General features: G+C 49.0%; 1 protein-coding gene across 1 annotated transcript; it reads left to right on the top strand.

The window, feature by feature from the left end:
- Positions 1 to 1,693: 1,693 nt before the first annotated feature.
- On the top strand, positions 1,694 to 10,547 carry LOC115548906 (Krueppel-like factor 6). Its single transcript, XM_030363826.1, has 4 exons — positions 1,694 to 2,094; positions 4,952 to 5,552; positions 8,255 to 8,378; positions 9,754 to 10,547. The coding sequence occupies exons 1-4, from the start codon at positions 1,993 to 1,995 to the stop codon at positions 9,803 to 9,805; spliced, it is 879 nt and encodes a 292-aa protein (XP_030219686.1). The 5' UTR covers positions 1,694 to 1,992; the 3' UTR covers positions 9,806 to 10,547.
- The last annotated feature ends 6,829 nt before the right edge of the window (positions 10,548 to 17,376 follow it).

The following is a 17,376-nucleotide window of genomic DNA, read 5'->3' on the forward strand; positions in this document are numbered from 1 at the left end:
GTGTGTGTGTGCATGCGTGTGTGTATATTTGCTCAAGTGCATGCATTAATATGTGTGTGGATGTGCGTGTGTGCATTCGTGAGTGCGTGTGTTTGATGTTGGTGGTACCTTGGTGGAAGCAGAAGATGCTGATCTCATAGCTGCTGCAGAAGGTATTTATATGAGTGGAGATCGTCCAGACACTCGATTCCTTCCTCTACCTCATAATATACAACTTTATTCATCTGTCTGTCGCAACAGGAGGCCAGCCTACTGGCAGGGGAGCTCTGTGATCACAAAAACACACGTTAGAGAGAGAGAGAGAGAGAGAGAGAGCGAGAGAGAGCGAGAGAGAGAGAGAGAGAGAGAGGGACAGAGGGACAGAGGGACAGACAGACAGACAGACAGACAGACAGACAGACAGACAGACAGACAGACAGACAGACAGACAGACAGACAGACAGACAGACAGAGGTTAACTTTATTGTACAGAGTGGATCACTTGGCTGGAATTCCACCCATGCTGCAGCTATAAAGACACATTCCACATACAGACGCACAAAGACCTTGTGAATAAATACAGCAAATGCAGCGCGGGTCTTAAAAGACAGCTCTATACACACAGAACAAACACGTCAATGAAGCAAAGATCTATACAAATCCCTTTAATAAAAACAGACAGACACAAGCAGAAACAGAACTAGAGAGATGCACACAGACACACACACACACACACACACAGACACAGAAAGAGAAACACACACACAAAAAAACAGAGACACACTCACTCACACAAACACAGACACACACGCACACACAGAAAGAGACACACACACACACACACATAGAAAGAGAGAGTGAGTCACAGACAGACGAAAACACAATAGCAGACTCCTCCGTCTCTCTACTCATACACACGCACGTGAGCGCGCGCGCACACACACGCACACACACACGCACAATCACACACACACACACACACACACACACACACACACACACACACACACACACACACACACACACACACACACACACCAGCTGCACGCAGCATTCAGTCAACATATCTAGATCTATAATTAGATATCAGATAGCCCACTAAACCTTGCCACGGTTCACCATCTACTCCATCCAGCTCTAGTTGGAGAAGCCTTATATAACTTATAGATAGCACGTATCACAACGTTATAACAATTATAACATGAGAACAGTCATAAGGCGACAGTTATGAAGTTACGGGATCATGTGGAGATCGACACGCACACATTCACAGTCTCCGTTCCGTGTTATTTATACCAGCGGTCTATACTCTGAATGCTTCGTGTATTCGGCACACAAGGGTCCAGGACTCGGGTACGGCCGCTGCACGCATTCTGCCTCTGCTGTTATTATGTTCGTGCGTACTTGCGCAAACTGGCCAGCAGTTACAAGCTGCCCGGCTCGTCAGAAGAGCTGGAACTGTGTCGGACTTCCTCGCAGTCGTACGAGGGACGAGTTCCCCTCTATATAGTGCTCTAAAAATAGAGCCGGCCTCGTCCAATCACAGCGAGAGGCGCTGCGCGGCTAGCGCCAATCGCGTCGCACGGGATAAAACCTGACTGCGCCGTGATTGGCCAGAGGCCGTGCGGTGGGCGGGCGCTACGCTCCGTTGACCCCATTGGCCGGCGTGTCGGAGCGTAGTGCGGTCACGTGGGGAGAGTGTGCGTGTAATTTTGAATCGGGGGAAGTTTACAGCGAGCTGACGGACTGGCATCGACTTCACTGTCGGCCGTCAGCGCGCGCAACGCGTGTCCTCGCTCTCTCTCTCTCTATCGCTCTCGCTCTCGCTCTCTCTCTCCCTCACACACACACGCACACACCGAGGCACACACTGTGGCACTCCGCGCGCCTCTCCACCTGAACGCGTCACAGCACGGCTCGGCTCCAGTGGGCTGCGATACATGAACATCTTTGCAACGGTCGAGTTTGATTCCCGGCCGGGTTCCGCGCGGCGCGTCTCGCCCCAGGACGGACATGGACGTCATTCCGATGTGCAGCATCTTCCACGAGCTCCAGATCGTCCACGACACGGGATACTTCTCTGCGCTGCCATCGCTGGAGGAGTACTGGCAGCAGGTACGGTGCTCCCGTAGCCTCTCTCAGTGACCAGGGACGGTGCTCGGTCCTCCCGTAGCCTCTCACGGTGACCGGGGACGGTGCGTCCTCGGTGCGTAAACAGGAACCCGCGCTCAGCTCAGCGCGTTTGGAGCTCGGCGCGTTTGGGGCTCAGCGCGTCTGGAGCTCAGCGCTTCTGTAGCGCACCGCCGGTTCATGCTTTCTGAAACTTGCTCCGCGCACAGATCTCTGGTTGTTTTTATTCTGGTCTGCAGCCGCCGCGCGTGCAGATCTCAGATAAGAACTGGTTGTTTAGATTTTAACACACTGTTGTGGTGTGTGTGTGTGTGTGTGTGTGTGTGTGTGTGTGTGTGTGTGTGTGTGTGTGTGTGTGTGTGTGTGTGTGTGTGTGTGTGTGTGTGTGTGTGTGTGCGTCTGCGATGCCGCGCTGTTGTGTCGGGACAGAGAAACGCGACATGCTGCAGATTTCAGGAGTGAATGAGTTCCGTGCGCGAGGTCGCCGTCCCACACTACGTTCGAGACGCACGCACACACACGCACGCGCACATTGACTGTCATTGACACACACCCCCCTCCCCAAACACATAGAATGTCAGACAGACATAACACACACACACACACACACACACACACACACACACACACACACACACACACACACACAGTCTATCACTCTCTTGTTCAAGATCTCTCTCTGCATCGCTCTTGTCCGCTCTCTCTCTCTCTCTTTCCCACTCCCTCTATTTCTTTCTCACTCTCTCTCTTTCACGGGCAAACGCGCACGCCACTGCGAGTGACAGCCCAACACAGACACGGCCGGGAAACAGACAGAAATAGGCTACAGAGAGGGAGAGAGAGGGAGAGAGGGAGCGAGAGAGAGGGAGAGAGGGGGGGGGGGGGGGAAGAGTGTGTGTGTTCCAATTTGGCTGCAACTCTACAACCGCTGAACAGTGGACAGAGTTTTACACAAGGGGAGAGAGGAGGAGAGGGGAGAGAGGAGGAGAGGGGAGAGAGGAGGAGAGGGGAGAGAGGAGAGAGGAGGAGGAGGTGGAGGAGAGGGGATAGAAGGGAGGAGAAGAGAGAGGAGAGAAGAGGAGGAGGTGGGAGAGAGGAGGAGGAGGTGGAGGAGAGGGGAGAGAAGGGAGGAGAAGAGAGAGGAGAGAAGAGGAGGAGGTGGAGGAGAGGGGAGAGAAGGGAGGAGAAGAGAGAGGAGAGAAGAGGAGGAGGTGGGAGAGAGGAGGAGGAGGTGGAGGAGAGGGGAGAGAAGGGAGGAGAAGAGAGAGGAGAGAAGAGGAGGAGGTGGGAGAATGAAAGGAGCTGGCGAGGCACCGCACAACCTCCCAGGAATTTAAACGGACCCCGTTGCTGATGAGAGACATTGTGGTGCAGACGAGGTGCAGCCCTCATGGAGAGAGGGAATGCTGGGGTCTGGTCTTTAGGAGGGGTCTGGACCTCCAGCAGGGTTCTGGTCCTCCTGGTCTGGACCTCCTCCATAAGGAGGTGTTAATAAGTCCTCCTCTAGTGCTGTAGCAGCGAACTGCACGGCCGCCGCCGCCGCCACTGTGTTAGCCGCTTCATTAGCCAGCATTAGCCGGACGTGTGTGACCTTTAACCCCTGATTAAGGAGGCTTTGAGGTACTCTCCCCTCCGCAGAGGAAAACCCCCAGCTCTCCATCAGCGCTCACACACTGCAGGGTCTGCAAGGGAGCGTCGATCCCAGACACCTCTGTCTGTCTCTCTCTCTCTTTCTCTCTCACTGTCTCTCTCTCTCTCTCTCTCCTTGTCTCTCTCTCTCTCTCTTTTTCTCTCTCTCTCTTTTTCTCTCGCTGTCTCTCTCTCTCTCTCTCTCTCTCTCTCTCTCTCTCTCTCTCTCTCTCTCTCTCTCTCTCTCTCTCTCTCTCTCTCTCTCTCTCTCTCTCTCTCTCTCCTTGTCTCTCCTTGTCTCTCGCTCTCTCTCTCTTTCTCTCTCTCTCTCTTTCTCTCTCTCTCTCTTTCTCTCTCTCTCTGTTTCTCTCTCTTGCTCCCCTCTACAGTCAGTCTCTCTCGTCTCCTTCTCCTCATCCTCTAATTTCTTCTCCGCTCCTCTCTCTCCCCCCTCCTCCCCCCTCTCTCCCCCCTCCCCTCCCTTGTCGTGAGTGTTATTTCTGGCGATGGCCCGTGATGCATTATTAAATCCACATTACGGTGAATAATTGATGCTTTTAAAAGATCTACAAGCACTCTCCCCCCCACTGGGACCCTCACAGTCATGCAGATTTCATCCTCACCCCAAAGTCCCCCTGCACTCTCGCCAGCACACGGGGAGGGACATAGAGGGAGGAGAGAGAGACAGAGAGAGGCATAGGTAGAGAGGTAGGAGACAGAGAGAGACAGACATAGGAAGACAGAAAGGGAGACATGTTTCTGTGATCAAGCCATTAACATGTAATTGAGAGAGACAGAGAGAGAGACAGAGAATTGGACAGACACACAGCCAGAGAGGACTCTCTGTGTTCCAGATGCTCTCACAAGGCACTGAGCTTCCTGTAAAATCCACCAATCTTGGCCTCTGAGGGCAGCCTTACAGCCCCCCCCCCCCCCCCTCTGCATAGGACATGATGTATTTCCTGTCTCTCCTGCAGATACTAAGAATAACCACACACACAGGAACTTCTGCATTCACAGAAAACAAAACCTCTTCTGGTTTACGGTCGTTCACAACTCAGCGACTAACACTTCCATCCTCCTTCTCTCCCCCATCACCCTCCTCCTCCTCCCTCCCCCTTCTCCCTCCTACCCCTCTTCCTAACCCTCTTCCTCCTCCTCTTCCTCCCCCCCTCCCCTCCTCGTCCTCCTTCTCCTCCTCCTCCTCCTCCAGACGTGTCTGGAGCTGGAGCGCTACCTGCAGAGTGAGCCGTATGTCTCCGCCACCGACATCAAGTTCCAGGGCCAGGAGGAGCTGTGGAGCAAGCTGATGCTGGCTTACGGCGATAAGACCGCCGTCGCCGGGGACGACGACTCGGATGCCGCCGAGCCCCTCCCCCGTCGGCGCGGCGACGATGACCCGCGGCCGGACGGCGGCAGCTTCGTGTCCGACGCCAGCAGCGACGCATCCGACTGCTCGGAGGAGCCGGCGGGGTCGCCCCTCCTTGACTCCCCCGCCCACCCCCTCGCCGGCCTGCTGCCGGGGGAGGGGCCAGAGGACGAGAGGATGGGCTCCGCCCTCATCGGCACGCCGCCCTCCTCGCCCGAGACCGTCAAGGAGGAGGCGGTGGGGGGAGGGGCCGCGGGCTGGGGCGCCGCCCTGACGCCCGGTGGGAAAATACGGACAGGGGGCGGGGCCCGCGGCGCGCTGGCCAACGGGGAGGCGGGGGCTTCGCCGGACGGGAGGAGGCGTGTCCACCGCTGCCACTTCAACGGCTGCAGGAAGGTGTACACCAAGAGCTCCCACCTGAAGGCCCACCAGCGCACGCATACAGGTGAGCCTCACACACAGCCTCACACACAGATGAGCCTCACACAGGTGAGCCTCACACACAGGTGAGCCTCACACACAGGTGAGCCACACACACAGGTGAGCCTCACACACAGGTGAGCCTCGCACAAGGTGAGGCTCACACACAGGTGAGGCACACACACAGGTGAGCCTCACACACAGGTGAGCCTCACACAGGTGAGCCTCACACACAGGTGAGCCTCACACAGGTGAGCCTCACACACAGGTGAGCCACACACACAGGTGAGCCTCACACACAGGTGAGCCTCACACACAGGTGAGCCTCGCACAGGTGAGCCACACACACAGGTGAGCCACACACACAGGTGAGCCACAAAGTTGAGCCGCGCTTGAGTCTGATTGGCTGCCAAAGGCCGAACACATGGTGCCAACGCAGTCAATACCTAGGGGGTGTGTGTGTGTGCGTGTTTGTGTGCATATGTATCTGTGTGCATGAGAATGTGTGTGTTAGTGATTTTGTAAGTGTGTGCAGAATGTGTGTGTGTGTGTTTAAGTGTGTGTGTCTGCACATAAGTATGTGTTTGTATATGTAAGAATGTGCTAGAATGTGTGAGTTTGTAGAAGGACTTCAAAGAGAATGACTAACCTTCTGGAACGGGTTATGTTAATGAGGTTACATCATGGTATGTTATGTTAGTTATGGTATGCTATGTGTCAGTTATGTTGGGTTAGTTATTGTACCTTATGCTCTGCTATGTTTGGCTATGTTAGGTTATGGTATGTTTAGTCCTGTTATGTTATTTTATTTTATTTATGTTATGGTATTATGGTTATGTTAAGTTAGTAATGTTAGGTTATGTTAGGTCAGTTATGTTATGGTATTATGTACATTAGGTTATGCTTGGTTATGGTATTATGGTACTATGTTATGTTAGTTGTGTTATGTTAATTGTGTTATGGTATCATAGTATTATGGTACGTTATGTTATGTTAGTTGTGTTTTGGTATTATAGTATGTTATTTAGGTTATGTTGGGTTACCTAATGTTAGCTATGTTATAGTATTATGGTATGTTATGTTAGTTGTGTTTTGGTATTATAGTATTATGGTATGGAGTATAGACAGGTCAGCTGGTGTCCCCGGCAGCCGCCAGTGGCCCCGCCCCCACCGTCACATACTCTGAATACTTTGTAGGCGCTGCGCCCCGAAACCCACAGGAGATGACCTCACCCCGGGGGAGGGCTGGGGGAGAGGGCCGGGGGAGGGAGGGAGACGGCGAGAGGAGGGGAGGAGGAGAGGATGTTTCCCCTACAAACAGGCTCAGATTGCACCCTGGGAAAATGAAAACATGAGTCACACCACAACTCCCAAACGTAAATACCGGGAGAGAGTTCTCTGGGAATCTGACATCTGACCCCGCCGCTGTGGAGGGGTTAACAAGCTCCAGCCCGCCGGTTGTCAGGACGACCGGCCCGCGGGCCAGCTGTGCGATTGTTAGCTGCATTCCGGGCATTCCGCGCTAACCGCCTTAGCACCCGGCTAATGGCTCCCACAGCCGTCTTGAAGGGGGTCTTTATTTCCCTCCCTTACATAACACCGCGGCGTGCGTAGCTCCTCGGGCTAGCAGCATAGCAACCGGTCACATGGCCTCCCGGCGATGGTCTTGTGACCTCACCCCACCTCCTCCTCCTCCTTCTCCTCTTCCTCTTCTACTCCTTAGCAAATGCCTGGAAAACCTTCCCCCTCTGAATTGTGTCAGACTCAAATAGTTGAACACCTTTTCGACGTTTGGCATCGGATTCTGCTTCTCTCCGAGTTTCCAAACACCTTCAGCCTCAAAACATTTGCTGCCTAATTACACTTTAATTACAGTTTACACACAACACTGATGGCGCAGAGTTCAGGCTTATTACGTATCACTAGCTCTGCTTAGCGTTAGCGTTGGTCTGTTTATTTTTAACCGACTAGCGGCTGGGGTACGGCGAGGTGGGGTTACCTGAGGTGAGCGTGGGCAGGAATCTTTATTTGAGGTATTAAAGTATTAAGGTCTCGTTAGCCATCATCACTCCAACATATCCACACATGTCGACGTCGTCTCAGAACTCTTGTATGTTTATGTGCTACGTTCGCCCTCTAGCGAGGACCAGCTACCGCCAACAATGGCTCCTTGCTGGGCCTAGCGCTCAGTAGCGCTAGCCTGTAGCTTGTGTTAGCTCGAGTGTGTTAGTTAGCCTGTGTTCACTAGCGTGTGTTCACTAACCTGTGATCACTAACCTGTGTTCACTAGCCTGTATTCACTAGGATGTGTTAGCTAACCTGTGATCACTAACCTGTGTTCACTAGCCTGTATTCACTAGGGTGTGTTAGCTAACCTGTGATCACTAACCTGTGTTCACTAGCCTGTATTCACTAGGGTGTGTTAGCTAACCTGTGTTCACTAACCTGTGTTCACTAGAGTAATAGCTAGAGTGTGTGTATGATTGTGTGTACGAGTGTGTTACCGGTTGTCATGATTTCTGACGGCTGTTAGCTAGTGTGTGTTGGCTAGCCTGTGGCTGTGTGTGTGTGTGTGTGTGTGTGTGTGTGTGTGTGTGTGTGTGTGTGTGTGTGTGTGTATGTGTGTGTGTGTGTGTGTGTGTGTGTGTGTGTGTGTGTGTGTGTGTGTGTGTGTGTGTGTGTGTGTGTGTGTTTGGGGTCTGATGATGCTTTGCGTGTGTGTTGCAGGTGAGAAGCCGTACCGCTGCTCGTGGGAAGGCTGCGAGTGGCGCTTCGCCCGGAGCGACGAGCTAACGAGACACTTCAGGAAACACACCGGAGCCAAGCCCTTCAAATGCAGCCACTGCGACAGGTGAATACACACCGGATAAATACACCTGTATAGACACATAGATCTAGAACACACACCTATACATACACCTGTATAGACACATATATCTAGAACACACACTTATACATACTGTATAGACACATAGATCTATATCACACACCTATAAATATACCTGTATAGATATAGAACACATGATTCATGAATTCAGGTGAATACACACCTATACATAAACCTGGATAGACACATAGATACATAACACATGATGATAGGTTCATGAGTTCAGGACAGGTGAATACACACACATATATATATGTATATGTTTATTTATATATCGATATATGATGTTGGATGTGGGAATTGTGGTTCTTGAGTTCATATTGTCTGGGTTTAGGAATGCATGATGGTTTGAGAACACGATGTTGGGTTTAAGAATTGGGGTTACCTAGTTCATAATGTTTTCTTTATGAATTTATTAGGTTATAAATGTTGTAAATATAACATTTAACTTCAATAATTTATGAAGTCAGGTTTATGATTTGGTTATTTCGCACTTAGCTTCATTCGTTTATATATGTTGGGTTTGTGAATTTATGGGTGGTTTTAGTTCATATTGTCAGGTTTATGTTTTTGTGACCTAGGATTTAGGATTCTCAGTTATATGTCATATAGTTCTTGTCGGATTTATAGGTATGACATAGTTGTATTATAGATGATCAAGACGGGTTCAAAGACAACAAACGTTAACATGAGTCTGTTTTTCAGCCACAACGTAACAAACGCTAACATCGATCAGTTTCTCAAACGCTCACACGGATCTGTTCCTCCATCAGTATAACGTAACAAACGCCATCATCGGTCTGTTCCTTCGCCAGTATAACGTAACAAACGCTAACATCGGTCCGTTCCTCAAACGCTAACATCGGTCCGTTCCTCAAACGCTAACATCGGTCCGTTCCTCAAACGCTAACATCGGTCTGTTTCTCAAACGCAAACATCAGTCTGTTTTTCTCAAACACTAACATCGGCTTGTTTCTCAAACGCTAACATCGGCCTGTTTTTTGAACGCTAATATCGGGCTGTTGTTCCACCACAACGTAAGAAACGCTAGGGCGGCAGTAGCTCAGGAGGTAGAGCGGGTTGGCTGGTAACTGCAAGTTTGCTAGTTCGGTCCCCGGCTCCTCCTAGCTAGTGTTGAGGTGTCCCTGAGCAAGACACCTCACCCTCCCGCTCCCGACGAGCTGGCTGTCACCCTGTGTGGTTGACCTTGCCGTCGGTGTGTGAATGTGTGCATGAATAGGTGAATGTGAGGCAATATTGTAAAGCTCTTTGGATAAAAGCGCTATATAAATGCACTGCCTTTGCCATTAAATGCTAACATCACTCTGGTTCCCGCCAGGTGTTTCTCCCGCTCCGACCACCTGGCGCTGCACATGAAGAGACACATCTAAGATGGCCGCCGCTGTGAGGTGTTCCTGGATGTGTGCCCTGAGCTTTGAGGGGGAGGAGGAGGAGAGGGTCTCCGTGGAGACGTCTCCGCGAACGTTCCGGTCGGGGGAGGACAGCGGTCAGCCCATATTTGCCCCGCCCCCGGTGCCTCCGTCACCTGACCGGGGGCCCGACGCTCTCGGACGCTCGGCATCCTGGGAGGGGACCTCTTCTTCTTCTTCGGTGGTGCTGGATGCTTTTGTTTTGAGGGCTTGAGGGGCCGGCGCGCCCCCCAGGGCCCCGCCCCCCCCGCCGTGTGCATGATGACTGTGAGTGGCTGCGGCCGATGCCTGGGCCGGCTTTATGGAGTGGCTGGAGTTTGCGTTTTTTTGGACTCGGACTTTGGATGAACAGCTTGGGATCAATGGAGCGCCCGGAAGGGGGATGGGCTGGACGGAGGGGGAGTCCGGACATTCAGGGGGGAGGGGGGGGGGGGGGGGGGGGGGGGGGGTGTTCCATTGTCTGATGATGAGTGAATGCGAGCTAAAACGTTTTGTTTTGGTGTTTGGTGGCGTGGTGTGAGTCTGGACTGTGGAGGGCCGGGGGGGGCGGGGGCAGGGGAGAGAGGGGCGCCCCCTGCCTGCCCGGCGGTGGGACCGCAGCCCCCCGTGTCACCACGGGGGCTGGGTCTGTTTTAGTGCAGCTATTAAATGTGCAATGTAATAACGTAGCCTGTTTCAAAAAAGTACACGCTTTGAAAAGCTCCTTCTGTCGTCTGTCGTGTGGCTCTGTCTCCGGGGAGGTAAAGAAGAGAAAAACTAAAGAAAAATAAAAAACTGTTCACAAACACAAACGGCCTTCCGGTCGGCAAGGGGCGGGACCAAGGTCCGCGGGGGCGGGGCCAGCGGTCGGCACACGGCCCGCCCAGAGCAGATACTTGTATAACTCGATATCTTATCATAACCTGAGGAGCCTCCGTCTGCGGATGGTCTCTGGACCGGGTTTTTCGTTTGGGAAAGCCACTATCGCTATAGCAACTTGTTGTTGTTGTTTATCATTTCTTCATTCTTTTACGACACTCATCTGTTCTCTGTGAACGCACTGTTGACCCAACTGATGCCTTACGTACGTGGCCTTGTCCTGCTACACGCACACACACACACGAGCACACAAACACACACGCATGCACATGCACACACACGCGCGCACACACACATGCACACTTACATGCACACACACGCAAAGATGCACACATACGCACATGCACACTTGCATGCACACAAAACACACACCCTTGCCACACGCTTGCACACACACATACGCGCACACATGCACTTGCCCACACACATTCACACGTACACTTGCACACACATGTACACATGCGCAAACATGCAAACAGACATGACCACGCACGTTTGCGCGCACACACAATCTCACACGCACACACACGCACACAAACACACACTTGTAGACGCACACACACAGGTGGGGGGCTGTATTGAATAGCTTTATTCAGGTTCAACGCTGCACCTCTGACCTGACGTCTAGGAGCAGTCTCTAGGATCAGTGGTACCAATAATAACCATAGAACCATTATTAAACACCCCAATAAATCAATGTATATCCGCTTCACCATGGCTGCCATTCTTAAATTCTCCTGCATAGTTTGTCAGCGTTATCTCATAACATAAATGACATCAGTCAAATCGAATCCAATCGAAATGCTCCTTAAAAATTAAATAAAAAAACACCACGATCTGATGAGACCGAATCCCAGAGCGCTCGGAACACGAGCTGAACTTAAGTCGCGGCGTCGGACTGCCACGTAGCGGCCGCGGTATGACGACTTCCTGTGAAGAGGTACGACGGTGAGGAGAACGTTCTCATGACGCGCAGTATGGCTACTGCTAGAGTTCCGGGTTGTTAGCTGAACTGTACTTCCTGTTTGGAGATTGGGGGGGCGGGGAGAATCCCAGAGCTCAGAACCCAGGGCGCAGGGGGGGTCGGACCCATGGAGGAGGGTGCTGGTTTGAATCCCAGGGCAGAGCAGAGAGGGCGGCGTGTTGGAACAGCGGAGAACCGGAGGAACCGGCTCCTGCAAAGACATCGCCTTGGGAACCAATTTGGTTACTGCACCCGTTGGGGGACCAGGTGGGACTAGACCAGGTGGGGTCTATACCACCTGGGTCTAGACCCGGTGGGGTCTCACCAGGTGGGGTCTGACCAGGTGGGGTCTGACCAGGTGGTCTAGACCAGGCGGTCCGGGAGGCTCTAGGTTCCTGGCTCTGGGTTCCTGGCTCTGGGTTCCTGGCTCTAGGTTCCTGCTCTAGGTTCCTGGCTCTAGGTTCCTGGCTCTGGGTTCCTGGCTTTGGGTTCCTGGCTCTGGGTTCCTGGCTCTGGGTTCCTGGCTCTAGGTTCCTGCTCTAGGTTCCTGGCTCTAGGTTCCTGGCTCTGGGTTCCTGGCTCTAGGTTCCTGGCTCTAGGTTCCTGGCTCTAGGTTCCTGGCTCTAGGTTCCTGGCTCTAAGTTCCTGGCTCTAGGTTCCTGGCTCTGGGTTCCTGGCTCTAGGTTCCTGGCTCTGGGTGGTTGTGTGTACACTGAGCACAAGGGGAAAGGTGGAACCACACACACTCTTCAGTCTGTCAGTGTGTGTGTGAGGACGCGTGACACCTGTCTGTGTGTACTGCGTGTAGTACTATGTGTGTGGTACTTTATGTAGAACTTCATGTAGTACTGAGTACATAACTGCATGGAATACTACATGTAGTATTACACTTAGTACTACATGTACTACATGTAGTATTAAATGTAGTACTGTGTATATATTAATGCGTGTAGTAGTACATGTAGCATTGTGAATATATTACTGCATGTAGTACCACATCTCGTTTTGTGTATATTACTGCATGGAGTACTAAATGTAGTACTCCATGTAGTATTACATGTAGTAGTGTGTACATAACTGCGTGTGGTACTACATGTACTACTCAGAGTACTACATGTGTTAGTGTGTATTTTACAACGTAGTCCACCTGAGCTGTATTCTGAGCAACACTGCTCCTTGGTTAGATAAAGGACCTCAGAAGCTTATTTCCCCTTCTACACTGAGAGGTTTTCACAAGGCAGAGACGTGTACATTGTAAACTAAGAGAATTTTGTACAGGAAGATTCTATTTTAAAGGGGTTTGGGACCAAAAAATGAAAAAACAAATAAAAAAGAAAGTGGTGTGTTTTTCTAAAGAGGGGGATGGCGGGAGTTTAGTGAAATGTAAATTAGATGCACTCCATTCTCATCTTCATCTGTTTTTGGAATAACTTGGGATTTGTTGTTTTAGTCAAATGACAAAATGGTGGACAGAGCTCAAACAAAAAGAATCCAAGAGAGTGGCCCATAAAGAACTGCAAGATAAAACCGATTTGAGAACAACAGCCACCACTCTGAAACTTGAATCAGACGTTTATGGTGGTATCGTATCTTGGTGGCCAAAATGTTTTCAGTTGAATTATTCACCATAAAACAACTTTCTTTGTACTCCAAGGCAACATCTTTGGCTACAAAAACTTTCTTCGATATGAACATGAAATGATAAATATGAGGTTATATTTTTATTTGTTTTATGGCTTAACAAAAGTTTTTCATTTGAAATTGTTTTGTAAAATAGTTTCTGTATGAATGTATTTTTTATTGGAAAATAGATTAAAAAAAGAACTTATTGGAAAAGATTGTGTATTGAGTGATTTACTTTCTATATTTCTGTCTTTTTATTTGAGGAGCCTTGTCTTTTTAGGCCATTTGTTCTCCCGTAGAAGTCAACAAATCTATATACATACTCATCTTTACAATGAGAATATAGCAGTCGAGTAAGGAGTTTAGTGTAAAAATATCATGATTTGGGTTCATAAAATAAAGGTTTTATCAACATGTTATCAATAAAAGCAAAGATGATCTAAACAAACCCAACACACGAGAGAAGATCATTTAAAAGTTTCAACGTCTTTTCTCGGTTGATTTGAAATAGCGATTAGTTTAGAGAATGTGGCCCACTTTGGTTGACCTCTGACCCCCAAAAGAACATTTGTCTAACGTTGGAGCTCCCCGAGCGAGAGCAAGGACGTCGTCTGTTCGCTGTGATCTGAACTAGCTCTGCGCTAGCTCGCTGCCAAACCAGGACCGACACAGCCTTCTGTCAGCCCTGTTTCCATGGCGATGCTCAGAACACAGCCTTCCTCTTTTATCCAGACATCCTTGATCGGAAAGTAAGGACACAACTTTGCTCTGTGCTTAAGGTACTTGTTACTGGTTTATAATACTAGTACACAGGACCAATAAACAGTAGGGGTGTAACGGTACACTGAAGTCACGGTTCGGTTGATACCTCGGTTCAGACATCATGGTTCGGTACGAGTTCGGTACAATGAGGGGAAAAGAAAAAACAAAAATGCAGAAGGCAATTCTTTTTTATTGTGCATGTCTCAGGTTGTACCACCTAGTGTCATACAGTCTCTCCCCTGACCTATCTGCAACAGCCTGAACTGTGTAATGCAAGATGTAAACAGTAAACAATAAGTACCCCACATCACCTCCAGACTCCATCCGTAACTTGTGAACAAAATAAGACAATCAGTTATAAAACTGAAAATTCAGCATGTCTTATTTATGAAAGTGCGCACAATTGGCGCATTTCCACCGGAGGGTGCGGGTCGGTTCGGTGCGGATTGGTGGAGTAGTGAAGGTGCGGTTCGGCACAGCTCAGTTATGGCTCGCGTTTCCACCGCAGACAGTACCCTTATGGTAGTGGGGGGGGGGGGTAAACTGGATGGCGATAGCCGCGGCAGCTACATTAGCACTGTGACCTCATAGCAGCCCTAAACAGTTTAGCATGCTAATAAATCCAAGGGAAAAAAAAAAAGAACACGTGCAATGAACAAAGATCAACAATGTACGACGTTCAAGAAGGACGGCGAAGACGTCGTTCACTTTTGCCCGACATTTTCTTCAATAAACAAAGCTTTCGCCGTTGTCCTGAAATACCTCGCAGATAATGTGTTTGTTTGTTATTATGCCCCTGCCTGAAGTAGGATTCTGTCGACCAGTCAACAGACGCCGTGTGTAGCTCGAACTTGTTGGCACCCTTTCAGGCGTCTCAGTACCCCAATAGAGGAGTACAGCGAGACGAGTACGGCTCAATACGGCTAAGTCCGGGTCTCTCCCACTTTTGGCGGTGGAAACGCTATCCGTGCCGCACCTTATGCCGCGTTTCCACTGCAGGGTGCGGTACGGTTCGGTTCGCCTCAGTCCGGGAGGGAGGGGGCGGTAAAGCCCAGCTCAGTTCCGAGGTCGCGTTTCCACCGTCGACAGTACCCTTTAAGGTAGGCCGGATGTCGATCGCCGCGGCAGCTACGTAAACATCGTAACCAACGTCCTCCTCCCCAAGAATGCAGAGGAACGTCTCCACCTCCTTGTTCGCCAAAGCAAGCGTTTTACGCGACATGATCATTGTAAAGATAATACCTCGAGGCTGCTGTTTGTTTGTTTTTATCCCCACGTCGCCCGGAAGTGACGGTTCTGTCGACCAATCAACGGAGGGGGTGTGTAGCTCGAATTTTCCGGTACCCCTTCAGGCGTCTCGTCTCGTTTTCAGTACCCAAACGGAGGAGTACTGAAAACGAGGGCAAAACGAGTACGGCTCAGTCTGGGTCACGCCCACTTTTGGCGGTGGAAACGCAATCACCTTTGCGAACCGAACCGTACAGCACCCTGCAGTGGAAACGCGGCATTAGCGAACTGAACCGACCCGCACCCTCCGGTGGAAATGCGCCAGTTGTCCCTGAAGAACTTGCGTAACTAATATTAGTTTGGCATTACATTAATTAATTCGCACACCAGTTTTATTTAATTTTATACCCTGTATTCTCCGTGTAAATCCATGCAACGAACCGTGACATCCGTACCAATTCGGTTCAATACGAATACATCTATTGTTATTTACACCCCTAATATACAGTACTACTTCACCTCCTAGTCCGAAACGTATTGATCAGCAACGATCAACATCAATAACATCTGAGGAGGAACTATCAGTCCAGCGACGTGATTGGCCCGATTTAGAGAACTGAGAACCTGAACCAAACTAATATTAGACATTGTGGGTAAAGATTCAGATCAGAAGATCTGAATATTTACCGTAGCAGCCAGACCACGTGTGAGCAGGCTGGTCAGCCAGAACAGTCCTGAAGCCTCTACATTATGAGCTCCGTTCAAACAATATGTTGTCATGTGCTGCAATGAGATGATAATAGAATAGTTATATATTATAGAGAAGATAATGTATTATACATTATTCATACTAGTATGTTATAGATTATTATACACCACTATACATTATTAATTAATTTGTATAGATTCGATTATGAAGAAAGATAATATATTATTAGTTCTTAGTACACTCTACGTTATTCAAAAAAGCATAGTTATAGATTATTATATGCCACAATACGTTATTTATTAGTATAGATTATGAAGAAAGATAATATATTATTAGTTCTTAGTCCACTATACGTTATTCGTAATAGTATAGTTATAGATTATTATACGCCAAAATACGTTATTATTAGTCAAGTCAAGTTTATTTATATAGCACATTTGAAAACAACAATAGTTGACCAAAGTGTTGTAGAAAAATACAAAGAAAAACAACAAATAGCCCAAGATACACAACAACAGCAAAAACAACAACAAAGCAAAAACAAAAAAAGCTTAATTTGTGTTAAAGGCCAATGCAAAAAAGTGAGTCTTTAGTAGCGTTTCAAACTGGTCAATAGACTGGGCAGCTCTCAGACTCAGGGGAAGACTGTTCCAGAGATTGGGAGCAGCCACCGCAAAGGCTCTGTCACCTTTTGTCTTTAGTCTGCACCTAGGTACATCCAGCAGCACCAGCCGAGTTGACCGTAATTCTCTAACTGGAGCATGAATGCAGGGCAACTCTGACATATATTGAGGTGCCAGCCCATGTAAAGATTTAAAAGCAAACAACATAATTTTGAACTTGATTCTAAAAACCACAGGAAGCCAGTGAAGAGAGGCCGGTAATGTGGTCATATCGCCTTTTCCCAGTAAGGAGACGTGCAGCAGCATTTTGTACCAGCTGCAGGCAACTGAGCAGACATTGGTCCACACCAAAATAGAGAGAATTGTAATCAGTAATCTAAATGGGACATAATAAACAAGTGAATGACTCTCTCAAAGTCCTTTGGAGGGAGATAAGGCTTGCCTTGACAACTGAGCTTATTTGCTTGTCAAATTTAAAATCATTTTTAAAAATAACTCAGAGGTTTCTAACAAAAGGGCGGCTGTACTATACTGTTGATTATAGATTATAAAGAAAGATAATATATTATTAGTTCTAAGTCCACTATACGTTATTCAAAATAGTATAGATATAGATTATTATACGCCACAATACATTATTAGTATAGAAAATATAGATATAAAAAAAGATAATATATTATTAGTTCTTAGTCCACTATACGTTATTCATAATAGTATAGTTATAGATTATTATATGCCACAATACTTTATTTATTAGTATAGATTA

Source organism: Gadus morhua, chromosome 8 (genome assembly GCF_902167405.1).
Source record: "Gadus morhua chromosome 8, gadMor3.0, whole genome shotgun sequence".
Taxonomy (NCBI): Eukaryota; Metazoa; Chordata; class Actinopteri; order Gadiformes; family Gadidae; genus Gadus; species Gadus morhua.